This window comes from Panthera leo, chromosome A1 (genome assembly GCF_018350215.1).
Source record: "Panthera leo isolate Ple1 chromosome A1, P.leo_Ple1_pat1.1, whole genome shotgun sequence".
In the NCBI taxonomy this organism is placed as follows: Eukaryota; Metazoa; Chordata; class Mammalia; order Carnivora; family Felidae; genus Panthera; species Panthera leo.
In genome coordinates this window covers 188,378,357-188,405,864 of record NC_056679.1, presented here as the reverse complement: position 1 = coordinate 188,405,864, position 27,508 = coordinate 188,378,357, and the positions used below count along the sequence as shown (strand labels likewise).

Here is a 27,508-nt window from a genome sequence, read left to right as displayed (position 1 = left end):
AATACATGAAAACTCTGAAAAGATGGAGAAAAGGCAGATTGGCTAGTTACCTTGAAAGACATGGCAGTGAATTCCCTGGGTTTTCTTTTTGCTTCATATTTCTCAGACCGGGTGCTGGAGATGCAGGCAACCTAGAAATGCCAGCAAGCTCAGACACAAAAAAGGCCCCAAAAGCCTGCTCTCTCTAGACAAAGCACCAGGAAAGGAAGAGCCTAGCAAGAAAGAAACATTCAGTTAATAACCACTCATGCAGAAAAAGGTTAACATTGAGAGGCCTGAGCCATAGAACGTCCTGCTTGCAAGGTGGGCCTTTGGCTAGCCTCTGGGAACTTCACTGATAAAAACAGTTCCCGACACCGATTATTAAACTTTCCTAAAATGATACAGATGCTTCACTGTGCCTTGACTGTTCATGCAAATGATAGGGTTTAAACTGTACATCTGCTTTCCTTTTGAGGGTCTGGAATTGGTGCTAAGCAGTGGGTACCTATATGACCAGACCAAAAAACCTTGGGCACTGAGTTTCTGATGAACTTCCCCAGAAGACAACACGTTATACCCATTCTCACAATTCACTGATGGAAAAATTAAGTGCATCCTGGGCAATTCTACTGGGGGAGAACTCTTAGAATCTTGTGCCTGGTTTCCTCTAGACTTCACTCCACAAAAATTTTCCTTTGCTGATTATGCTTTGTAACATTTACTGAAAATATCATTGAGGAATACAACTATACATTGAGTCCTGTGAGTACTCCTGCTGTATCACTGAACATGAGAATATTCTTGGAGACGCCCAACATACTGCCATACACCAACCAAGTATCAGAAAAAGTGGTGGTCCCACCCCCACCCCTGTAAGCAATAGCCCAGTGGGAAATGTAGACTTTCACTCATGCCAGACTATAATGAGGTACCCCAACCCTCTACCAGGGTAGTGTCAGAGAAAGATGAGTGGGAAGCCAGAACTTTTACCATCTTCTAATGGAAATGTGGTCCTCCCCCAACCCCATCTCCCATAATGTCAGTGGAGGCCATGTGGGGAGTAGCGATGAGGCATCCTTCTACCTCCCAACTATGGTGGCTTTCAGTTGAAGTCTGGTGGAGAACCTGAACTCCCACTCCTATACACCCCTTCGTCACATGGGGTGACAAAGAATGCCTAATGGGGATATGAACTTATACCCTGACCAGGAAGTTATAGGGTGGCATCCCCGTAACCCCACTCTGTGGTGTCAGAGAAGGCCTGATAAAACAGAAGATTTAAATAAGATCCAGAGTATCATAATGTAATACCCCAAATGTTCAGGATACAGTAGAAAGGTACTTTTCATACTAACAACCAGGAAAATCTCAATTTGGATGAGAAAGACAACAGATGCCAGCACTGAGAGAACACAGATGTTGGAATTACTTGATAAGGATTTTAAAACAGCCAGCATTAAAAATGATTCAATAAACAATTATGAACATGCTTGAAACAAAAAGTTTCAGCAAAGAAATGAAAGACATAAAGAAAAGACAGATAGACATTTTAGAACTGAAAGATTACAATGTCCTAAAGTAAAAAACTTTTTAAATTAGTGGATGGGCTCAACAGAATAGAGGAGTACAGAAGAATCAGTAAACCTGAAGATATATAATAGAAGTGACCCAATCTGAACAATAAAAAGAAAATGGATTTTAAAAAAAATTAACAGTCTTGAGGACCTGTGAGCTATACTAAAAGATCTAACATTTGTGCCACTAGAGTCCTGGGAGGAGAGGAGAAAGAGGGTAGACCTGAAGAAGTATTTAAAGAAAAAATTTCTGGGGGTGTTTGGGTGGCTCAGTCAGTTAAGCATCTGACTCTTGATTTCGGCTTGTCATGATCTCATGTTTGTGAGATAAAGCCCCACATTGGGCTCTGCACTGACAGCACGTAGCCTGCTTGGGATTCTCTCTCACTCTCTCCACCCCTCACCTGCTCCCATGCATGCACATTTGCATACGTGCTCTCTCTCAAAATAAATAAACAAACTTAAAAAAAGTTACAAACTGGGAGAGTAAAGAAACTCAGATGGAGTTAAGGTTTTTATATTTCACTCAAACTAATAAAATGCCATCTCCAGTAGGCTGTGATAAGTTATGTATACATAATGCAATACCTAGAGCAACCACTGAAAATTTATACAAAAAGATATACTTGAAAACATTACAGACAAATCAAAATGGACTTGTAAAATCGTGTTCAAGTAACCAGCTGAAAGACATGAAAAAGAAAACAGAAAAACCAAAAGCAGAAGGAACAGCAAACAATAAATTGGCAGACTGAAGCTTTAACATATCAGTAATTACATTACCTATAAATGGTCTATTTTGTTTGTAAAAGCCAAAAACTGAAAAAAAAAAAAAACCCCAAAATTTCCAAACTGGTGAATAAATAGACAAATTGTGGTAAATCCATGCCAGGGTATTCTACTCAGCCACAAAAGGGAGTTGCTACAAACAATAGTTTGAATAGGTCTCAAGTGTCTTATGGTGAATGAAAAAAAAAAAATTTCTAAAGACATATGTTTGGGGCGCCTAGGTGTTTCAGTCTGTTAAGCATCTGACTCTTGATTTTGGCTCAGGTCATGATCTCATGGTTCGTGAGTTTAAGCCCCAAGTCGAGCTCTGCACTGGCAGGGCAGAGACTGCTTGGAATTCTTCTCTCTCCCTTTCTCTCTTCCCCTTCCCCCTTCATGCTCACTCCCTCTCTCAAAATAAATAAATGAACATTCTTAAAAAAGGCATATATTGTATGACTCCATTTACATAACATTCTAGAAATGACAAAAAGCATAAAGATGGGAAACGAATTAGTGACCAAGGGTTAGGAATGGGAGGAGGAATGGGGGTGTGGGTGGGTACAAAGGGCAGCACAAGGATATCTTTGTGGTGATGGAAGAGTTCCGTATCTTGACTGTAGTGGTTATGTGAATCTGTACGTGTAACATATGGCATAGAATTATATGTAAACACAAGTACCAATGTTAGTGTTTTGATACTGCAGTATAGCTGTGTAAGACATAATCATTGGAAAAAAAACTCAGTGAAAGGTGCACATGATCTCCCTTTTTGCAACTGCCTGTAAATCTGTAATTATTTTTTTAATTACACATAAACTGTGCATACAAATGGGTATACGTCTACAGCATAGAAAAGACTTGCAAAGATAGGCATAAAATTATGTGTTAAGGATATATCTCTTATTTGAATTTTTTAAAAAATGCAAAGTTATTGCATTTCAAAATCCAAATATAGAAAAATATAAACAAGATGAAAATCACTTCCTCTATGATGCCATCAAGAGAGAATTTTAATTCACTCATTTAACAGATACTGAGTGCATCCTATGGTGCCGTGAACTGTTAACATTTCGGTGTGTATGTCAGAACTTTCCCGTGCATCTAGAGTCATATACAAATTATCATCATTCATGGATATGCAGTATTCTATGCATAATATGTATTATTGTATAACAAGCTCTCATTACTTGATGTTTTCTTCATTAATATTCATCCATTCAGCAAATATTTGATTACCTGCTTTAGCCAACATCAATGCTAGACTCCAAAAATATAATGGTGAATTAATCAGATATGGTCTGTTTCCTCACAAAGCTTACAATATAGTGACAGACTGTCACTAAACAATTTTTTTCAGATAAATACACAATTACAGTTTGTGTCAAGTTTACACAAATATAAACAATGTTTGAAATACTCAGCAGGGCTGCCGGGGTGGCTCAGTTGGTTAAGCTTCCGACTTTGGCTCAGGTCATGATCTCACGGTTTGTGGGACAGCTCAGAGCCTGGAGCCTCCTTCTGATTCTGTCTCTCTCTGTCCCTCCCCTGCTTGCACTCCACCTCTCTCTCTCAAAAATAAATAAACATTAAAGAAAATTTTTTTGAAATTCTCAGCTGTGAAAGGAAAGGTATCTTGATGGCAAGATATCAAAGCATGTTTATCATTGATGGAAATGAACCAGTAGAGAGAAAGGTTAAAAATATAGGTGTGAGAGAGGATAACAGAATTAAAGAAAGCTGAGAAGGAAGGAGCCAGAGCACAAGTATAAGGGTTGGCTTCAGGTGGAAGGAAACTACCACATTGAAATAGAAGCAAAAGGGGCAAAGACAAGTACAGATATAATTTAGTTTATAGAGTCAGAGGTCTGAAGTTGAAGCAATTCCTTTTTGAGACCTTCTATTTTCTTATCAAAAATATAAGAGAAAGTCATCTGCCAAGAACAGGATGTAAACTGGAAGATCTGAGGTTTAAAGACAGTTGTGGTTTTCAGTTGCCATTTGGAAAAGCAACCTAAATAGAGAAAGTAAACTTGCCGGGCCAAGTTAAGATACTGTGGAGTCTGCCATATGGGCCAGATTCTGACCATTTTCAGCACACTGACTGCAGTCAGAGAAAGGTCAAGGGAACAGATTCTAGATGAGAGAAATAAAGTGCTGTAGTAACTAAAATTTAAAAGAAAGAAAACAAGAAAGAAAGAAGGGAAGTATTTTTCAACTGGGGGGGAGAGAAAGAAAATGGCATGAGAGAAAGGGGAAGGAAGTAAACAGGTCAGGGGAACATGGAGGTAAAAGCAAGGTGGTAGTGGATGTCTGGCTGGGGGGCAGCAATGTCCTTTAGTCTCACAATCCAAACACGATCACAGTGATATCAGCAGTTTAACATCAGATTTTATGAAATTGGTTCCATGTTTCTTTTAGTATCTTAGACCCAACAACCTACTGAAACTCTCGGAATTCCCAGGCCTCTAGTTGCTTCAACGAATTATGAGTGAGGCACAAGTACATTAGAAGAGAGGGTCTAGTGAGCAACAAGAGGCAGAAGTTTAATTATTCACTTCCTAATGGCACTTGTGAGTTGCTATGAGCACTTTTTAAAAGTCCATTTTGTATTTATTCCCAGTTACCAGGAATCCAGCTCATTTATTAACATAATTTTTGATTTCATGAATGTTTACCTTAATAGAAATGGACTTGGAAGAACTGACATATAGGCAAATCATCTGTTAGATGGACTCTGTCCAAAATAGTTTGCTACCATTATTCTCTGAGAAATGCCACTGTTCAACAATTAGGAATTATTAAATTATCCACACTCGGGGAACACCAAACTTATCAGACCTTTCGTTTAATGGCTATTTTACTATTAAAAAGAAGAATCTCTTTATGATTCCTGTTGCTTAGAATTAAACTTTAAAATGCTTTAGTTGACACTTATGATGAACAAAAACAAGCTTCTCTAATAACAGCAAAAAAATATAAAGTGGCCAAGCAACTGGTTAGCACGTGAACAAGGTACAGACTGGGTTGAAAGAAAACTGTAATTCATTCTAGAGTTCAATCCCTGGTTTCTGACCATCTCTTTGGCTGGACTGTTAATGTGTGATTCTTGTACAAATTCTTTTAATTTGGGGTTTTCCTTTCCTCTCTCTGCCCCCGCCCCCCCCCCTTTTTTTTTAAAGAAAGAGGGTATATAGTTTTTTCCTTTTATTGAAAATGTTTCATTTTTAAAAATGAGAGACTTTTCATGCATTACTAGTGCAATAAAAATTACCAAAAGAGAGAGGTAAGGAGAACATAAAATAGTGTTTGCCTTAACTAAAAAATTGTTAGGACACAAAACTTGGTTCTTTGCTTCTCTTGGTCACAGCCAAAAGGGAAACCTGAATCAGTTACATCACTGCCAATTAGAAGGAAAAAAAATACATAATTCAAAGACTGGTGCTTATGTGAGGCCAATATTCTCATTTTCCCTTCCTTTTCAAAATTTTAAGTTTTGCTTGGCACCATATACAACAATCTAGTGGCAATTTATTTTTTTTGTTTCCTCCTGCCTAACATCAAGTGATGCACGTTGGGAGTTCATTGTATGAATCAGATTGGAACTGCTCTGAATTTCCATTAAAATCTACAGTTCTTTTGTCAGGGTTTGTAAACGGCTTACCTCGCATTCAGAGGGAAAAATGGAGTGGGGGCGGGGATGGGCAGGTGGAGGCAAAATTCTATACTGGAGTAACCTCGATGGCAGCTCTCATACTGAGATTCGCTGCCTTGGTTTTCTGAGCGATTTAGGCTTGCCCCTTCCCATTCCTGACGGTCCTCAATTTACGCTTACACTGGATAAAATGGGTAGATGTTTAGGCTCCTAAAATCACTAGTGCAGGTAGCCCCTGATGCCAAGGAGGGAGTCTAAAGTCATCAGTCATCAAAGGTCACCTTTTAGCCCTCATCCGGAACATGACACAGCCACACGAGTCCTCCCGGGAAGCCAGCGCAACACCACTGACCCACCTCCGACTTTGGCGAAACAATACCAAAGACATCAAATCCCTTAAGCACCCACCAGCTCTGCGCCCACTAGAGGGCGCATGCGCAGAACGGGGGAGGACGGGCAGCCATCCAGGGATCGTAGGTATCTGAACAGGGGGTAACTGTCTCGGAAAGGCCTGGCTCCGTCGCCAGGTGAGGAGATCCCTGATAGCAGCTATATAGGACTAGCCTCACCAAAGACAAACACGAGAAGCTGTTTGGTCTCCGGCGCGTTTCCGTTTCAAAATTGAACTTCCGGTTCGTTAGCCGGTTCCGGTCCGTCTTTCACTTCCGGTCACCCTCTGTTCCGCCGCGGCCGGTTCTTGCGTCCACTGCTGCCGGTTCCGCCGCGCTCCAGGTGAGGGGACGCGGGGCACCTCGGTGCGTTGCCCACTGAGAGGCCGTTGGGGCCGAGGGGCCGAAGCTGAGCCCTGCTGTTGGCGCGGCGGGCCTCCCCTGCGGTCGGCCCTGGAGGGCTGGAGGCTGCTTGTGGGCGCCCTGGGCCGCGTCTGCCCTAGTCTGCGGCCCAGGCCTCCGGCCCCGGCCCGCTCGTCGCAGGGGCCGCCGCCCTCCCATCCGGCCTTGTCTATGTCGTGGGCTTCCCGTCCCCCAGTGGGTTTTGCGTCCCCATACTTCATTCCTCCCCCCTCCGGGGTTTGATCATCTCTCCTCCTCCTTCGTATTGAAGGCATCCCAGCCTCCGGGGGTTTTTGAGTATGGACTATGCTTGTATGTTGTCCCAGGGCTGCTGCCTCTGCACTACCACGCAGTTGCTGCTGCTGTGCTGTAGGCTTGTTGAAAAGTTAACCTACTCCCAATTCCCAAGGTGTTAACTTCTGCTGCTGTTAGTTTCAGAATTCCACCTTTGCCACATTTTAGTTGTGTGGTCTTGGACAAGTTGTTTTCTTTCTTTTTCAGTTTTTGAATCTCTATGATGAAGACAATAGTTGTTCAGGATTGTGAAGATTAAGTGAGTTAATTAAGTTGTTTAGCGTGCTGGCCTTATTCTGTTATCTCCACCATTTGTCTTCCTCTCCACAGTTTACAAAGTGCTGTCAGGGTGTTATCTCATCCTTAGCACTGTTCTTGTTAAGTAGATCTTAATTACCTCATTTGGGGTCAGGAATTTTGGAACTGACTAGGCAAGTCAGTACAGTGTGTTAGGCAGAAGAGCTAACCCAAACAGCTCTTCCTGACTCTAGGTTCACCCTAAAGGTGTGAACCTTACTTACTTGTTTGGGTTTAATTGACCCCCCTCCCAAATCCTTTTTCAGTTTATAAATCTGATAGGGCCTAGAAAGATACAAAGTACAGTAAAACCTTGGTTTGGGAGCATAATTCGTTCTGGAAACATGCTTGTAATCTAAAGTACTTGTATATCAAAGCAAATTTCAAGAACCATTGGCTTAGTTGTGATCATGGGATCATTTAAATGTGATCATGTAGCGTCACATACTACTATTGCAGGACATCATTCGTTTATCAAGTTAAAGTTTATTAGGAAAATTTGCACATCGTGGAGAACACTCGCACAACAAGTTACTCAGAATCCAAGGTTTTCCTGTATTAGAATTGTGTGAGAAAGGTTAAATGTGAAAACAAAATGACTCATGCGTTTGCATTGTGTTGTTCCATTGTGAATGATCTCACTATTGTAGAAATGAAGTTGAAAAGTAGTTTTAGGGCTATGAATTTAAAAATATTAATGGTATTTGTTTTGTTATGCTTGGTCCTTTAGAGCACCTGCTAACTTGGAATTCCCACTAGTGGTATAGGTGATGTATAACATTTGTATACTACTTTATTAAGCATAAGAGCCCATGCCATTCAGCGTATTTTCTTTCTTAGCCGAGAAAATTGAGGAGTCTAGAGTATTGGCTCTCAAACTTTTAGTGTGCCTCAGAAATGGTGGGGTTGGGGAAGGCTGGGACAGGGACTGTTAAAACACAAATTGCTAGGTCCTTTCTCTCCAGCCCCAATTATGTTTTTAACAAGTTACCAAGTAGGGTCATGCTGTCATTGGTCTGAGACCACACTTTGAGAATGCTGGTCTAGAGGTGACTTGTCTAAACTCATCTGGAGCTCAGGTGACCTCACTCCAAACTCTATGCTCCCCTCAACACAACATAAACTGTTAGTACTGGTTGCATTGCTAGCTCTTGTGAATTTTCATTTTCATTCCCACCTTCACAGAAAAATAGTATTTAAACCATATTTCAGTTTGGTTCAAGAGGTCTGTTTGGCGCTTTATTGACGATCATAACATTTGCTAGCAAGTTATCTCTAAAATGGATTACATTGCCCTAAATTAACACACTTTATTTAAATTTCAGTAGTGTAGGTTGTAAACATAAGAGAGTAAGTATTAAGTGAATTTATGGTGCTATCTTTTAGTGGACATGGTGAAGACAGTTTAAGTTTCTAAATTATTTTCACATGATTCAGTTTGCTGCCTTGCTGTTGGTCATAATTCAGGAAGAATGCAAGCAAATATTTCATTAAATAAGTGATAGCATTTGTAAAGACCAATACTTTTGAAATTAGGAAATTCCGTTCTCTGACCTGTGCGGGAAATGCACCTAGGAAGACTGGTAGACAGCTTTTAGAGGGAAGAGACCTACATGTTAATGGTTGATGAGAATAGAGGCTCCTGTATAATTCTGTGTGCTTATATCTGTGTCTGTGGGTTTTGTATTTACTGATCTTTCAAGAGACACAGTTGTGATGTAGGAGAAGAAACATGAAATTTAGTCAGAAGACCTTTGTGTTCCCAGCTATGTGCCCATGAAAAGATTACATACTTCTCCGAAGATTACTCTCCGAACTCTCATTTCCTTAATTGTAAAAGAGGGACAATTCTTATCAACCTTGTTAAATGACATTGCATGAAAACTGTACAACTTACTAAATATGAAACAAATAATGGCTGTTTGCTATTTAGCACAGTGCCTGGAATACTTCAGTTCCAGTTTTTAAGAAAATTTATTTAGCCAGTGCTTAATTTGTGTAGTGCTTTCTATGTGCCAGGTCTATGTGACTTATAAATATTAGCTAATTTAACCCTCATAAGAGCCCCACAGTAGGTAGTATTATCTAGACACTAAGAGTCTGTAAACCTAGACACACTAAGAGTCTGGTAACTTCCCAAAGTCAAATAGCTAGTAAGTGGGAAAGCTGGGATCTGAACCCAGGTACTCTAGAGTTTGCCCTTTTAACAACTCTCTGTACCACTTCTTAAATGTTAAATAAATATGAATGGTCCATCATGGAGAAACTTGCCTGTAGCATAAACCTGGTCAAAGAGGAAGGTATAGGTAGCTTTTCATTGCAGCTTAACGATTGGACAGGCAGAATCTGAGTGTTATGAAGTAGTAACTTAAGCCAAAAATTGGGAGGGTAGGGGAATTTTAACTTTGAATCCTAATAACTTTTGGTGTTCTGGTAGCATTTCTGTAAGGAGAAAATCTTGTTTCTCCACCATCAATTTGTAAAGAAAGACTCAAACTACATTGCTCCTAAAATTTAGTTACAAGTTTGGCTACATCTTTGATGTATCTATTTTAACTTATTTACTTGTATATCTCTCTCTTTTTAGGAATCTTTTTCTGAGTAAAAGCTGCTTGATCGTATGTTTCAAGGATGGCTCTCCCTATCATTGTAAAATGGGGTGGACAGGAATATTCAGTGACCACACTTTCAGAAGATGATACTGTGCTAGATCTCAAGCAATTTCTTAAGACCCTTACAGGAGTGCTACCAGAACGCCAAAAGTTACTTGGACTCAAAGTTAAAGGTAATTCTCTCTTCGCTTTAAACTTCTTGCATTGATATGTTTGTGATTTTTTTATATTAGCTATTATCTTTTCTCTTTAGTAAGTCTTTCCCCTTGGAGATTTATTTGATAAGGATATACCTAAAATTGTTTTATAGTAAAAGTGTGAATTTTAAAAGTTACTTGAAAATACCATCACTATTAAGATTACTTTTGATTGTTCTGACAGTTGGTGTTTGCTTGTTAAACCTATGGCACAGAAGCCTCAGGTAAAACAGCGTAATTTCTGACATCTTTGTTCTAGCACAGCTTTTTCATTACAGTTTGGTTCTTCTACTCTCCCTAAATTATCTTTGCCGCTTCAAAAATAATGATGATTTAAAAATTATAGGCAGTGTTCATATACAGCTTAAAAGTGTTTGTGTTTATCATATCATGGAAAGGTGAATTTTGGGTAGCAGTAAATCTTTAGTTTTTTTTTTTTAAATTTTTTTTTAACGTTTATTTATTTTTGAGACAGAGAGAGACAGAGCATGAACAGGGGAGGAGCAGAGAGAGAGGGAGACACAGAATCTGAAACAGGCTCCAGGCTCTGAGCTGTCAGCACAGAGCCCAACACGGGGCTCGAACTCACGGACTCATGGACTCACGGACCGTGAGATCATGACCTGAGCCAAAGTCGGACGCTTAACCGAGCCACCCAGGTGCCCCAGTAAATCTTTAGTTTTATCTTAGGTGCTCAATGTTCAAGACTTTTTGGAAAACATCTTCATTTTGAATGGCAAAATATAACATGAATTTGTTTCATTTAGCTAGCTGAATAAAAGTGTTCCTCTTAGATGGAGTTGGGGAAAAAAAATCTTGCGTTAGTTGTTACTTCTTAGTGTGTTAGACATTGCTAATTCAGCAGTGACAGTTTGTTAATTTAAGAAAAAAGAAACTGCTGTGGAATCTGTACCAAACCTTTTAATGTTAGGGTTTTATATAATGGGATAGTGAAACCAGCACCTGAACTTTAGTGAGAAAACAGTCATTTGCTTGTATTGTAGGCAAACCTGCAGAAAATGATGTTAAGCTTGGAGCTCTCAAACTGAAACCAAATACTAAAATCATGATGATGGGAACTCGTGAGGAGAGCTTGGTAAATGTTTACTTTTGTTACCATTTGTCCCTTTGAAGATACTATGATTTATATTACACTGTTATATCATAATTTTAATTGTGGTAAAATTGTCAGTTTAACAGTCAGTGAAAAATTAAAGCTTCCCAATGTATGTGGTATTAACTCAGCAGAAAACAAATATTAGGGAACTTGTTAGTATATAGTTAGCTGTAAGTGTAGTGCAAATGGTCAAATTTAACATGGTTAAATCTGTCCAGTGAACATATATAATGAAGTATAAAATATGGAAATTTTCTCACAGTCTATCTTTGAAAGATTCTTGAACTCAGATTGTATCTTTTATTTGCTTTTTATGCTATGCATGCATTTGTTATGTTAAAGATAATCTGGTAAAACAAAACCATTTTTTCATCTTAATAGGAAGATGTCTTAGGTCCACCTCCAGACAATGATGATGTTGTCAACGACTTTGATATTGAAGATGAAGTAGTTGAAGTAGAAAATAGGTAAGTGCTTTTCACTATCAAAGGAAATGGGTTATAATGTGAAAAAAAAAAGGTGAATGTTTCATCTGATTTTATTTTTCTACTAGGGAAGAAAACCTATTGAAAATTTCCCGCAGAGTGAAGGAGTACAAAGTGGAGATTTTGAATCCTCCCAGGGAAGGGAAAAAGCTTTTGGTACTAGATGTTGATTATACGTTATTTGGTAAGTCAGCTGAAATTGTGCTTCATCTCCTGTTACCTATAACAACTCTTTTTTTCCTTTGTTGACTTTTTTTCTTCCAGTATGAAATATTTGAAAGCTTTTCTTATTATAAAAAGTAAATCATTCATTATAGAAAATTTAGAAGTTACCTATAACCCCAAAACCCAAAGATAACTATTCTTATATTTGGTGTGTATCTTCCAGGGTGTGTTTGTATGTGTATCCTTTTTACTTTTACTTGATGATATATTGAATATCGCAGTCATTCAATATACTCATTGTGAATTAAATGTGTATAGTTTTTAGTCACACAGTACTGTAGTTAATGGATGCATCATAATTTAACCAAGGTATTCCCTGTTGATTAACATTTAAATTTTTATGAGGATTATTTAAAACTTATTTTTGATATTTTATCCCTGGTTTTTCATTTAATTATGTTCAGGGCAGATTCTTGAATTTAAAATTTCTCATGTCAAAAAAAGAGAAAGAAGATGTTTATTTCATCCAAAAATATTGCTAAGAAGTGATTAGTTAACTCCTGATACAAGCATGAATTTATTTAGCTCTCATCCTAAACTTTAAGTACAGGTCATAGGTTAATGTATACTTATTTTAAAATTTGATAATTAAGTTAATTGGGCCTGTCATTTTGGAGAAATGTGATTCTATCTGGAAGGTGAATGGCTAAAAGTGAGTATAGGTGGCTCTAGTTTGCTTTCCAAGTCACAAAATAACATCTATATTTTAGAGGCTATGTGAAAAATAAATTTACAGTTTACTGTATAAGCCTGAATTCTGGGTATTGCTCTTCACAAATTAAAGTCGATTAATTAAAATTAGATTGCGGGGCGCCTGGGTGGCGCAGTCGGTTAAGCGTCCGACTTCAGCCAGGTCACGATCTCGCGGTCCGTGAGTTCGAGCCCCGCGTCAGGCTCTGGGCTGATGGCTCGGAGCCTGGAGCCTGTTTCCAATTCTGTGTCTCCCTCTCTCTCTGCCCCTCCCCCGTTCATGCTCTGTCTCTCTCTCTGTCCTAAAAATAAATAAAAAACGTTGAAAAAAAAAATTAAAAAAAAAAAAAAATAAAATTAGATTGCAAGGATTTTAAATTGTGTGCTTTGAAAGACCTCTGTTTATCAGCCAATGTAATTCAGTCTTATGTAATTTGCATCTGAATGTTTATATTACATTTTATAAGTTTCGTTGATATCATGTACTTATCTATGATAACAAACTAATAATCATCTGTGACTGATTTTCTTTTAGACCATAGGTCTTGTGCAGAGACTGGAGTAGAATTAATGCGGCCATATCTTCACGAATTCCTCACATCTGCATATGAGGATTATGACATTGTTATTTGGTGTAAGCTATATTTTTTGTTTAGATTTCTATGGAAGTAATGTTGTTCTGTAAGTTGTTCTGCTTTATAAAGTGACTTAACATGACCTCAGGTTAAATATGATACGTTTTTCATTTGCTTTAGCAAATTTCTAATGAAGCATATTTAACTTTCTTGCAACACAATTTAAACTTACATTTACCATTACCATTGAAATAGTTAAATGTAGAAAGAGAGTAGATGATGCTGTCAGAACAAAAATGATCTTATTTCCGTAAGACCTCACCTTGATGAGAACTTTTCTTTCTGATCTTTACTGTAGAATCTTTGAAGCCTCCAGATATTGTTGCTTTCTCCTTTATCACTGTAGTTTCAAAACACTTGGAGAAAGATATGTGTAGAAAAATCACAGTGATGTTCTTCAGAAGTAAAGGAATGTGAATTTACTTAAGGGAAATTAATAGATGGACTAAAGCAATATTGCTTAAATTGTGGTTGGTGGCCCATTCCAGGAACTTACAGGTCCGTAATAAGATCAGTTTGCTCCAAAAAGTAAATTTATTACATACTGAGCACACTGTTTAGTTCAATGGACATTTTTTTCTGGTAAGACTTTATTGCTAAGGGATGATTTATATCTTACCTCTCAAACATTTAACGTTGCCTCTTGGCAAGTCATAGGCATAAATGAGCTATCCTGATTATGAATTAAATAAAATCTCATCAGTTAAAGATGCTGCATTTAATTGTACTGGGTTTTTGATGAGTGACCACATAGTTGTTACTTCAATCTTTAAATTTCCTTTGTACTTTTCCTTTTAATCAGAGGAAATTATTAATTTCTGTTCAGTATTAATATGAGTTCATAGCCATTAAGGTTAAATACATAGTTAAATACATAATTTCTTGGTTTATAACATACAGAGAAGAGAGCTTCCTGGGAACATATTTTTGTTCAACTGACACCTAAGATGACATTTGAGAAAAAAAGGTTTTCCTCTAAATGTTATTAAACTAGACTTAGAAATTTAGAGAACTTTTTACCGTCATAGGTTTAAAATAAGTTATTTTTATAAATTATGATATTTTTGTGGCTGTATGTTGAAAAAGGCACTTTACTTTAGAGCTAAATAGACTTTTAATTCTGACTTGGTCCTTACTTTGTGACACTGGGGAGGTCAGTTAATCTCTCTGAGCCTTAAGTTCCTTGTCTGAGAAATGAAGATAAGTAAACCTATATTACAGGGTAGTTGCAAGAATAAAAGTGTCAGTATGTCTGTCGTATAGTAATTTCTTAATTGGAAACCCTTTTTATTAGCTATGAATATTTTTATTTTCATTTGGGTATTATAGACCCAAAATAGATACTGAATTAAAAAAAAAATTGTTTTTCCCTATCTTGTGATCGTTGTCATTGTAGATGCATCAGTCTCTCAAATTCTAGTTCAACTGACCAGTTTTGTGTGTAAGGTGATTCTTTCTGTTTTTGTATATGTATGCAAAGATTTTTATTTTGAGAGCTCAGGTACCTCTTTTGCCTTTAAAAAATACATACATACACATATACACACTTTAAATAATTAAACTCGTTTCCTTTTTAAGCATTTTACTTAAAAAAATTTTTAAAATTAAAAAAAAAAATTAGGTAAAATGTTTAAAATGTAGTTTAGTCTAGTAACTTGGGACCAGAAGGGCATATAAAACAGGGTTGAATTTTAATATCAGTGATCTTGAGAAACTGGTTGGTGTCTCACAATGAGCAGATACATAGATAGAATTTATTAATTTAGTTGTCTCAGACTCATTGTTAAAAGCTCCTAGACTGAATAAGCACTAAGTTTCCTGAGCCTGGCAAAATGCTAATTTTCATCGGACCTAGCAGTCAACTTTGGCATCAACTTTTGGCACATAATACTGATTTGCTTATATTGACATAGATACCAATATCTATGCATTGCATGCATTGCATAGCAGTGCATTGCATGGCAGTGGGAATGTGGAAATAGATTGGAGATCCAGGCACCCTATATTTAAGTTTGCATTGATAAGAAAATAGTTTTAGGGCTGTTTTTAAAAAGGAGTTTAGGTTTTAATTTATGAATTACCTAGATTCAAAATTCTTTTGAACATTGGTGACCTGTATCTTTTAGATAAGAGTTGTTAAAATTCCATTTTGTGTTGACACACTAAAAATAAGTTTATTTTTAAGAATACTTAAAATTACCATAAATATGTTAGGAATTCTTATTTGTGATGCATTTGAACTTTTAATCTTGCTTAGAAAACTTACTTATAGAGAAGAAAAAAATTTTAAATGAAGTCCAAGCTTTTCATTTGTATCATATTATCATTCTTCATATTTTAGCTGCAACAAATATGAAGTGGATTGAAGCTAAAATGAAAGTAAGTGTTAGACAATCCATTTAAGAATATTTTGCAATTGCATTTGTCTTTTTAGAAGTTCCAAGTTGAATTGATTTCATCTCATCAGAGGGCATTTAGTAGATAAACAAATGCCGTTTATTAGGAATAGAGCTGTGTTCAATGGAGTACTACGTGGCAATGAGAAAGAATGAAATATGGCCCTTTGTAGCAACGTGGATGGAACTGGAGAGTGTTATGCTAAGTGAAATAAGCCATACAGAGAAAGACAGATACCATATGTTTTCACTCTTATGTGGATCCTGAGAAACTTAACAGAAACCCATGGGGGAGGGGAAGAAAAAAAAAAAAAAGAGGTTAGAGTGGGAGAGAGCCAAAGCATAAGAGACTCTTAAAAACTGAGAACAAACTGAGGGTTGATGGGGGGAGGGAGGGTGGGGAGGGTGGGTGATGGGTATTGAGGGGGGCACCTTTTGGGATGAGCACTGGGTGTTGTATGGAAACCAATTTGACAATAAATTTCATATATTGAAAAAAAAAGGAATAGAGGTGTGTTTAAAGTCTGTTTGATAGTGGATTGTATTGAACAATTAAGTCTTTTTCAAAAAAAGTACAGCACAGCTCCCCCATTTTTTTAATCCTCCATTTACAATCCTTTTCCCCCCTTCTTTTGCCTTGGTTGTAATACTTAAAGAAGTGATGTTCTTCTGAAATACAAAATGGGATGTAGTCTGTTTCTAGTTTAATTTCTTTGGACTCATTTATTGACTTAGTAAAATGAAACTAAAAAACTTGCTAATTGTTGAGCAAGGTGTGGTGGCCAGTAGGGTAGAAAGTTGGCATTGTAGGAAATTGTAGCTGGAGTATTCAGAAAGCTTGGAATTTTTCATATTATTATGTTTTAACCACATGAATATTTGTATTTATAGGAGCTGGGAGTGAGCACAAATGCAAATTATAAGATTACCTTCATGTTGGACAGTGCTGCTATGATAACAGTACATACTCCAAGGAGAGGATTAATAGATGTAAGAAATCATTTTACTTCCAAGATACCTGGGTGGCTCAGTTGGTTAATAGACTGACTCTTAGTTTCGGCTCAGGTCATGATCCCAGGGTTCAGGAGTTCAGGCCCCACATCGGGCTCCCCGCTGAAAGTGAGGAGCCTGCTTGGGATCCTCTCTCTCCCTCTTTTTCTGCCTCTCCCATGCTTGCACATTCTCATTCTCTCTCTCTCTCTCAAAATAAATAAACTTAAAAAAAAACATCTTCTGTTTAAAGACTTGTTTATTTTCTAGCGTACCTTTTTTTTTTTTTTAAAGATTTTATTTTTGTAACTAATCTCTACATCCATTGTGGGAATTGAACTCATAACCCTGAGATCAAGAGTTGCATGCTGTATTGACTGAGCCAACTGAGCGCCCCTCTAGCGTACTTTTTGTATTTATATTGATGGAATAAACTACAGAAAGAGTTAGGAAGTATATCTGAGAGGATAGAAAGCATCAGTTTAGTTTGACATAGGAAGATATATGTAGGGCTAATAGATTGGAATTTTAATGATAGAATTAAAGATCTTGAGGTAGGAGTGTCAACGGTCATGGATAATTATTCCATGATGATGGCAGCACAGTGTTGCTAAAAACAGGGTAGGTGTCATCAAGGAAAACACTAGAAGCAAACCAAAACATACTCACCCCGCACCATATAAAATTTGATAAATTAAAACAGATACCATAATGTATGTACTTTGCTATGATGTATGTGTAGCCCTAGAGAAGAGCAACAAGACTGTCCGAGGAAAAGGTTGGGCTAAAAAGATTAGAGTTCTTTAATTTGTTTACTCATCAAGTAACCAGTCCTATTATTGAACTCCTATTAGAACATATTGTGGAAGGCACTGTTGGAGATGAGGAGACATAGTCTATAGCTTTGGGAAGCTCATGAACTAGTAGGAATTGGGGAGAACTATTAGCAAACTAGGAAAGCCTATTGGGGACTGTATTGAAATCATTGAAATCATATATAGATTTATTTAAGTGATGGAGATTTATTCAGTAAAGGAAATACTTCATACATGAAGGGAAAAACATAATGTACTAAAATAGTACATTCATAAAATCTAAACACTAAAACGAGTTTGGGAAGTGTTAAACAGAGTAGTGTTTATAATAGTTAAAAATTAGAAATAAAAATAAATCTGGTGGTTGCCAGAGAGGAGATAGGTGAGGAGATGGGTGAAATAGATGAAGGAGATTAAAAGGTACAGACTTCCAGTTATGAAATAAATAAGTCATGGAGATGAAAAGTACAGCATAGGCAATATAGTCAATAATGTTGTAATGACGTTGTATGGTGATATAGATGGTGACTGCACTTACCGTGGGGAGCACCAAGTAATGTGTAGAATTGTTGAATCACTGTGTTGTACACTTGAAACTAATAAAACACTGTATGTTAATTATACTTCAAAAAAAAGTGAATAAATCCTCAATATCCAATAGTAGAGAATTGGGTATAAAAATTTTTGTTCATGTAATGGAATGATGTAATAGAATATTTAGTGAATGAAAAATTTTTCATGATACGTCATTAAAGTGAAAAAACTACTTGGCAGTATTTGCTGACTGTTAGAAATAGCTTTTAGCTCTTATTTGGTTCAGGTTCCCACCTAACAAAACATCTGTGAACTCAAAAGCTGTTGATGTTTATAAAAAAGACTGGAGGCAAATACAGTATTATCAGAATAGCTATTATCCTTGGTAATGATTGGATTATAGGTAATTTTAAATGTTCTTGTGTGCTTTTTTGTGTTTTCATGTTTTTTTCCTATAGTCAGCAGTATTTAATTGAGAACAAAGTAGTCCATGTTTTAGGGAACAGAGTGCACTTGACGTAATTAGAAAGTGACAGCACTATTTAAGAGGATGCAGGATTTCTAACCCTGGGTGTCATAAACCAGAGCTCTTGTCCTCTTTCTTAAGTCTTTTTGTTAGCTAAGAAAATGAAGAATTGGCTTACTGGGTCAGTTCGATCTTCGTCTTGAAGTATTTGGGGGGTCTGTTTCAGTAGTAAACAAATAGTTAAAAGTAATTAAGGCAAATAAAATTAAAGTATTTTAAATAGTAAAGTAATTTCAATATCATTCTTTGCAGTAGCTAAGACACTAAGAAGAAAAAAGTCTTTCTCCATATTAAAATATGTTGTAGAAAGTAAAAAAGAATATTTTTAAATGACAACTTTTGTCATCATTTGTATACTACCATTTAATCTCAGATAATATTATTATCATAGAATCTCATATTACCATAAATGAGACTCCTGTCTTCAGCAAAAAATACTTCTAAAAATTAATTTATTTTAAAAATTTTCTAAATGTGTATAATAAATTGATATTCAAAAATGAAGTATGTAATGAAAAGTCCTCTTCCCACCTGGCCCTCTAGCCAGTTAGTCTTCTCTTCCTACATTCTTGTGTGGTTTTATAGAGAATATATGCAAGTACCAACAGATAGGAATGTGTAAGGAATTATCTTTTTGAAGACTTATTTTAAGAAATCAGAACTAGGGGTGCCTGGGTGGCTCAGTTGGTTAAGCGTCTGACTCTGTTTCAGCTCAGGTCATGATCTCACATTTTGTGAGTTCAAGCCCTGCATCAGGCTCCCTGCTGACAGCAGGGAGTCTGCTTGGGATTATTTTTCACTCCCTATCTCTCTGCCCCTCCCCTGCTCATGCTGTCTCTGTCTCTCTCAAAAATAAATAAATAAACTTAAAAAAAAAAAAAAAGGAACTCAGAACTAGGGGCGTCTGGGTGGTTCAGTCAGTTGACCATCTGGCTCTTGATTTTGGCTAAGGTCATGATCCCAGTGTTGTGGAATCAAGCCTCACGTCAGGTTCCATGCTGAGCGTGGAACCTGCTTAAGAGGATCTCTCTCCCTCTACCCCTCTCCCCCTGGTCATGTGCTTTCTTACTCTCCTTCTGTGAAAACAACAGCTCAGAAATAAAAGCAAGAGATTACAAATTATAGTGCGTTTGAAGTTAAGCAGTTGCCCTAGAAGTTGTGCACCTGTGCCACTAAATTAAAGGCAGAATCAATTTTCTTTCCTCTACAAAATATTTAAGTTCTGTATTAATAGAGCCAGGTACATTGTTTATTATTAAGGTTTTCTAATTTTGAAAACAGACCCCATGTGACATTCAGGCTCTGAGGGGCACGTATTAGCTCAGGAAGTCATGTGACTACTCAATTACTTCAGATTCTTTTTAAATAATTACCCCTCCTTTGACCTCCAATCTTCACATTAAAATTATGGAAAGTCTTACAGTGAGTTTAGTCAGGTAGACATGAACAGACCTTTCAGATGTTAACATTGTGAGATCCATTGTGTTTTAAAATGTGTTGCATCTCAGCTGTGATCCTTTCACATAGCCAGCTGTCAGCATCCTACAGGAGAAAGTGAGTGCTCTGATGCAGTTCTGCAGGGCATTTTGAGGTATCTCTGCTTTTAAGAAAGGATGAACTACTGATAAAATTGAGTTAAATCTAAACTTTTATTCTAAGGTAAAGCCTCTTGGTGTTATATGGGGAAAGTTTTCGGAGTTTTACAGCAAAAAAAACACCATTATGTTTGATGACATTGGAAGAAATTTTCTAATGAACCCACAGAATGGATTAAAGGTAAGACATAATTTTACTTACTATGCTTATGTAATCTGGAATTTGTGGTAGAACTTTAGCACTGTTGAGTTTCATAAATTTTCAGAAGTCCTATATTATGGTCACAGGCAAGAAAGCTTACATATTTAGAAAAATTCATCTACAGTTGAACATTCTGTTTCCCACATTGATATCTTCTTAGTTTGCCAATTTATCCAGGTGTTTTTAATCAGCTTTGTGGAGCAACATACGGGCTTTTGTTGACTTTTAGCATCATAAGTGAAAGCATGAAAGCATCAAACATTTTATTAGCGATACAAATCTTAGAATTTCTGATGTTAGTTGATGTTAGCTTGAAAGCTGGCAGTAAAAGCTTATTTTTTCCTGTTTAAACTGAAACTAAGGGTTTTGAAAATTCATACAGGAAAAGTAGAGATCTTAGAGTTATAAAATGCCAGAGCTAGGAATCTCAATCATTTTGTCTATCTTCTTAACTTTATGTAAACAATTGGAGGATCAGAAAATTTGTAACTTGCCCAAAGTTATGTATGTGACTGGTTAATGACAGAATTTGAGTTAGAATCTAAGTGACTTGATTCCTAAGCCAGTGATTTTAGCATGAAGTCAGATGCAGTTTTGTAGATATGATGGTAACATTTAATCCTGGTGGCAGCATAACATTGGTAAGAGAAAAATTTGAAACTTTACATTTCTGGTACCTATGGTTGCCTGAATGTCAGTACGATGTGAAAATGGAAAAGATAGCTTCATATTATACTAATACAAGTGGAATCTCAATCTGAAATGGAAATATGAACCCTAAGATATTTTTATTCTCAGTCCTGAACCTTTCCACAAGTTGGGTTCTTGATAACTTTAAAAGAGAAAACTTACAAGAAAGTACATTTTTTAAGCTTTCCTTATAGACTCTGGATGTACTCTTTAGTGTATGAGGATAGCTGAGAGACAGAATGCTGATCTCAGTAGTGAGTTGCAGCAATTGTAAAAGCTATTGACTTGGATGAAAAGTACTTGAGGTAGGTTGGTGGTTATGTTCCTCTTTAAAAATGGTGTCTGTTTGAGGCTTTGGAAGAAGTGTTTTTCTTGTGCGTAGTTTACCGGGTGTTGTACAGAAATAAATTCTTGAGGAAAGATTCATTTGATCTAAACCAAATGAAACTAGTGGTTAATACCTGCTCAGGACAGGAAGTGAAGTCATCATGATGTTCAAGGAGTGATTTTTGAGGAAAGCTTTAACTTAGAAAAATTACATAATCCTTAGTTTCATGTGTGTTTAGAAGAAACTTTATTTTTCCAGCCCACATTTGGGCCCTACTTATCTCTGGATGCAAAGATGATATAAACTTCTAGTTCTTCATGTTAGTTTAGAGCAGGATTATTATTATTTTTTTAAACAAGGTAGTCTGTAGAATCACTGAATGAATTCCTAAAAATACCTAAGTCTCCAAACTGCCCAAATTTTAATTCAGGAGAGATATTTTTAAACATTCTATAGGTAATCTCTCACATGTCTCCTTTTGAAAACCTCTTTTAAGAAGGTAATTATTGGGGCGCCTGGGTGGCTCAGTCAGTTGGGCGTCTGACTTCAGCTCAGGTCATGATCTCACAGTTTGTGAGTTCAAACCCCACATCGGGCTCTGTGCTGACAGCTCAGAGCCTGGAGCCTGCTTCAGATTCTGTCTCTCCCTCTCTCTCTGCTCCTCCCCCACTCACACTCTATCTCTCTCTCAAAAATAAATAAACATTAAAAAAAAAAGAAGGTAATTATTAATGATCTGCCCGCATTGACATAGAAGCCGTTTTGAAATTGAGAAATATTCTTACTGTGTTTTGTTGTCATGGTTTCATAATGCTCTTGATAGAAGTCTCAAAAAAGATTTCACAGAGATCTTAAAGACTGCTTCTTTTTAAAAGAGCAAACTTGGGGGGCTTGGGTGGCTCAGTCGGTTAAGCATCCGACTTCGGCTCAGGTCATGATTTCACGGTCCGTGAGTTCGAGCCCCGTGTCGGGCTCTGTGCTGACAGCTCAGAGCCCGGAGCCTGTTTCAGATTCTGTGTCTCCTTCTCTCTGACCCTCCCCCGTTCATGCTCTGTCTCTCTCTGTCTCAAAAATAAATAAATGTTAAAAAAAAATTAAAAAAAAAATAAATAAAAGAGCAAACTTATGGTATAAGCTTGCCAATCTTAAGGTTTGACATGGAATATGGAAGGCATTGTGAATTATGAATAAATACAGTACTGAACTAACAAAACTTGAGTTTTGGTCATGGATAAATCAGTACTCTGAAAACTTCATATTGTTATTTGTACAAGGAAATGATGATATAAGAAAATGCAGATAATCTAGACCATCTTAAGTTCCTAAAAATGTTTCTTTGATATGATACTGTAGTGGTCACATATGTTGCCTGTCCTGTTAGTGAGATCATTTTTGAAGAATGGTACAAAAAGAAATGATTATGCTAGATCAAGTGAAGTTGGGTGAATAATAGACTTTTTTTGCACTTAACTAGTTTAACTTTTAGATCCAGAGTCATAGGAGTATTTTAGTTTTGCTGTTTAATAGTGCTTAAGACTAAATATTTAGAAAGTCAACCTAACTTAGCAGGACCTTGGTAAATCTTATTTACCAGCCACAGAAACTGTACTTTCTCTTTTAGTCAAAATCCCTTCCTACTGTTAAACTAGGAATCCCATTGGCACATTGTATGTTAATAGTTTAAAAGTTAGCATGTTATCTTTTTTTTACTTGAATGAAGGAATACTTTGAAACATTATAATACTGCCCAAGATTATGTAGAAACTCCTTTCATCACATCCTGATATCATGCCTCTTTACTCCCAGCCCCAGGGCTTAAGCAAGGTCTGATTCTTGAAGAGAATCTTCCTGATCTCCTGCATGCATAGCTGCTGCTGTGAGACAGCACTGACCACTCTATCTGTTTGGAGGCAGAATCTACAACTGCCTGCATCTGTGCAGACTCCCCCTGACAGCTCTGATTGGTGCCCTTAAAGTTGTGGAAGCCTAACTGACTAATGGGGGTCCTGACACCAAGCTGTTCTGATGCGAGTAGAACATAGGGAAAATTTTCTTCTGTCCATTTCAAGCTGGTGGTGTGTTTTTCCAATAACAGAGAAGAAAAGTATATATATATATATTTATATATATATGTAAAATATTTAAGACGTTTCCTATTCTTGATAGGGTATGGACTTCTTTGGGTTCATTGTACTTAACAGGGGACAGAACTAAATGTCTTCTGTTTTTCAGTTTACTATGTAAAATTAATAACTAATAAGCAGTTTGCATTTTCTCTAAATCATGATAAGGATATATTAATATTTTACTAAGTGTGATTTATTCAGTTCTCCTTATATGTGTGTTTTAAGAATATGATTTTTAAAAAAATTTTTTATAAAATGGAAAAATCCAAATATAAATAGAACTATATAGGATTATATAATGAACTTCTGTGTTTGCATCATTCAGTTTAAACAACTTATTAATTCTTAGATGATTGTTTGCTCTGTACCCAGCCTACTTCCCTCTCTGTAATTAAAGCAAATCCCAGACATCGTTTCATCTAAAATTAATTAAAAATTGTTGAAAGGTTGTCTTGAGTTTTATAAAGATATTTGAACTGATAACCTAAAAAGACAAAACTCTTTATTGGAACTGTGACAAAGAAAAGTGCATAAAATTTATAATTTAACAAATAGATACAAAGATAACACATGTAATTACCACCAAGTCAAGATAGAAATATCCCTTACTAGTTAACAATTCTCTACCCTATCTACCATCCTGACTTTCATGCTTTTGAAATGAATGCTTTTCATCGTAAAATATATCAACCTTAAAAATCTGGAAAATATGACTTCTTTTTATGGGAAAACTCTTGCGGAGCTAAAAATACTTTTACGGGGACTTTAATGATAAAAATACTTGCGGTAAAACGAGAGAAAATATGTTATATAAATACATAATAGCTATGTAAAATTTTATAGAAAAACACGGAAATGGAAATCATCATTGTTAAAATTTATTTCACTCCCCTGTTAGATCAAGCTTGTATTTGGATTAACATTTTATGAGTTAGGTGGCATGAATTAATTGGTAAGAAGCAGCTGGATTGATAGAAGAGGAAAAAGTCTGGCAGTTTTACAAAGTAGAGAAGCCACGTAGAGTTCAAGTGCCGTAAGAAAGCTGGTGTTGCCAGGTTCAGACTGAAAAGGTAACGTAAGGTAAATGAGGTGGAAGAACTCTTAACTTGCATTAGGAACATTATAGCGTGACTGTCAGTTTATTACACTGAGACAGTGCAAAAGTCCTCTTTAGTGATATTTTAATCTCATTACTGAATTCTAATGAGAGGGTAGGGTAGATTTGTGCCAGTTTCCTTATTGTAATGTGAAGTGTTGGATGTTTGCTTCCTAACAGATAAGGCCTTTTATGAAAGCGCACCTAAATCGAGATAAAGACAAGGAACTTTTAAAATTAACTCAGTACCTCAAGGAAATAGCAAAATTAGATGACTTTTTGGACCTAAATCACAAATATTGGGAAAGGTAAGTGCTAATTGCTTATTCATTTCCCATTTACATTAATGAATGAAAAAATTATCTGGTGACCCTGGTATACACATAATTCTGAATTTTATTTAAGATGTGTGAATTCTAAAACTGTTTTCTAATCCAGTGACATCTCCCCCAAAAGTATTTTTCCTTTTCATCTTAACCTCTAACTTGTTCATAAACCCGCATCTCTTAGGGTCTTTAATACTTCTAGGAGAGAGGATTTGAGATTGGTACACATTTGTGATGCTACTTGGAAATTAATTCTGTGACGCTAGATAGGTCGCCCTTTTATAAATCATATGAGAATGTAGTCCCTGTTCTTATATGTAAAATAAAGTCAGGATAAAATAAAACACACAAATTTTTTTCTGTTAAAAATCACTCTGCAAGTAATTGCTCTGTATAGCAGAAAAATTTGAAAACTTTAATCCAGTAGAGAAACAATTACTTAATGATTTTCTTTTCTAAAGAGAACCACAGTTACCATCTTGATTTATGATCTTCTAGCCTTTTTTCTAAGCACAAACATATCTACATTAGCACAAATCTACATATAGACTGCATATAAACATCAAGATAATGAAGCAGGGATAACTTCTGGAGAAGTGGACAGGATTATGTGTACTGCAAGTAATTTTTTGGAATTAGATCTTTAAAAGATCTGGTTGCATTAATACAGCAACAAAAGAAACCATTCATGTAATAGGCTAAAATAGGCTAAACAGGAATAAACTCTAAAAGAAAGCTCTTTCTTTTGTGGGTTCAAGTGCTTCAAGCCCTGCATTGGGCTCTGTGCTGACATATAGCTTCTTATTAGATGATCCTCATAATTCTATTAGGAAGATAAAGCAGGCATTTTTATTCTCATCTCCAAATTACAGATGGTGTAACTAAGGAATGGAGATAATAAATGCTACAAATTGAGCACGTTTTGCATCATAAAAACTTGTCCAGGTCTTCTTGGGGCATCTTGGCTCAGTTGGTTAAGCGTCCGACTTCAGCTTAGGTCATGATCTCATGGTTCTTGAGTCTGAGCCTTGCATTGGGCTTGCTGCTGTCAGCACAGAGCTTGCTTTGGATCCTCTGTCCCTGCCTCTCTCTGCCCCTTCCTCCCTCCCTCTTTCTCTCCCTCTCAAAAATAAATATTCAAAACAAAACAAAACAAAAAAACTTGTCCAGGTCTTCTGATTTTAAGAACTCTTTCCCACCCAATACTACTAAGTATAGTAATTTATACATGTGAGAAATAGAGATAAAACTTTGAATTTAATGGTAGATTCCTATAAAATAATGTGAAGGAAAAATTGTTTACTTAGTAAATTAACATCTTCACATCTTTACACTCTTGATCAGAGTCTTTTAGTATCTGTGGCCCACAGTCTTTACTCAAGAAAAAGAAGGTCTTTAAATGAGTGTGAAATTCTTTATGAAAGTTGCAATGTTAGTTAATATATCACTTTCACATTAGGAAGTCATACACATTAGGAAGTACGAAGGGAGAGAGTGCAGTCTCCAGAGCCTTGTTTTGAATCTAAGCTCTGCCACTTTCTAGTTCGTTGAACTTGGGCAAATTGCTTACCCTTTTCATGCCTGTAAAATAGGAATAAATTCTAAAAGAAAGATCTTTTGGCCTGCCTGGGTGGCTCAGTCAGTTAAGTGTTTAGCTCTTGGTTTTGGCTCAGGTCATGATCTCATTGTTCCTGGGTTCAGGCCTTGCTTTGGCCTCCCTGCTGACAATGCAGAGCTTGCTTGGGATTCTTTCTCTCTCTCTCTCTCTCTCTCTCTCTCTCTCTGCCCCTCCTCTGCTTGTGCACCCTCTCTCTCTGTCTCTCTCTCAAAATAAATAAAAGCTCTTCATTGAGCTGTTATGAGGACTAAACGAATTAATACCTGTACTTAAAACATTGCGGGGGGGGGGGGGCACCTGCGTGGCTCAGTGGGTTAAGTGTCCACCTCTTGATTTCGCCTCAGGTGGTTCATGGTATCAAGCTCCGAATCAGGCTCTGAGCTGACAGCTGGAGCCTGCTTGGGATTCTCTCTCCCTCCCCCCTGTCTCTTCCCTGCTCATTTTCTCTCTCTCTCTTTCTCTCTCTCTACAACAACAACAACAAAAAAACCCCAACCAAACAAAACTAGTGGATGGCACATAAACAGTCAACAGGTATTAGTGATTATTAACAATTATTACTCATCTGGAAAAGTTTTGTTATTAAAATTAACTGCTTCCTTTGGGAGGAGTTAGACTGTTATTGTGAATTTATTGTGATACAGGGTAGACATCTTTATTTTATTTCTTGCAGGTATCTGTCAAAGAAGCAAGGACAGTAGTTACCAGTTACATGAGCAGTTACCGAGGATACTTGAGATCACGAACTTCTTGCTTTTCTGCTAGAAATCATTATGATAGTGCTGGACACTGCAGCGAATATCAGACTGCTTATACTTGGTCTTCCAGTTTTTTTGTAAATTTAATTTTATATTTTTTGAAGATCATAGCAATACGCTTAAAAAATCCTTTTCCCCCTATATGAATATACTGTTACTCTTGAAAAATATTTTCTCCAGCATTGA

General features: G+C 36.7%; 1 protein-coding gene and 1 long non-coding RNA gene across 6 annotated transcripts in view; one reads left to right on the top strand and one right to left on the bottom strand.

The window, feature by feature from the left end:
- LOC122225261 overlaps positions 1 to 6,474 on the bottom strand; it is a 9,711-nt gene extending 3,237 nt beyond the window's left edge. The window contains exons 1-2 of the long non-coding RNA XR_006205181.1: positions 6,388 to 6,474; positions 51 to 212 (exon numbers count right to left, since the gene is read on the bottom strand). This is a non-coding gene — a long non-coding RNA (uncharacterized LOC122225261). The remainder of the gene's footprint in view (positions 1 to 50; positions 213 to 6,387) is intronic.
- On the top strand, positions 6,416 to 27,508 carry UBLCP1 (ubiquitin like domain containing CTD phosphatase 1). 5 transcript variants are annotated; one of them, XM_042948090.1, is made up of 12 exons: positions 6,653 to 6,711; positions 7,272 to 7,323; positions 9,949 to 10,146; positions 11,175 to 11,266; positions 11,669 to 11,754; positions 11,841 to 11,956; positions 13,223 to 13,321; positions 15,664 to 15,701; positions 16,610 to 16,708; positions 20,243 to 20,359; positions 24,801 to 24,928; positions 27,238 to 27,508. In XM_042948090.1, exons 3-12 carry the CDS (start codon positions 9,993 to 9,995, stop codon positions 27,263 to 27,265), a joined length of 957 nt encoding a protein of 318 aa, XP_042804024.1. In that variant the 5' UTR covers positions 6,653 to 6,711; positions 7,272 to 7,323; positions 9,949 to 9,992; the 3' UTR covers positions 27,266 to 27,508. The 5 variants fall into 5 exon arrangements, with proteins under 5 accessions (XP_042804039.1, XP_042804015.1, XP_042804024.1 ...); XM_042948105.1 differs by lacking the exons at positions 6,653 to 6,711; positions 7,272 to 7,323 and adding an exon at positions 6,416 to 6,506; XM_042948081.1 differs by lacking the exon at positions 7,272 to 7,323 and having other exon boundaries at positions 6,624 to 6,711.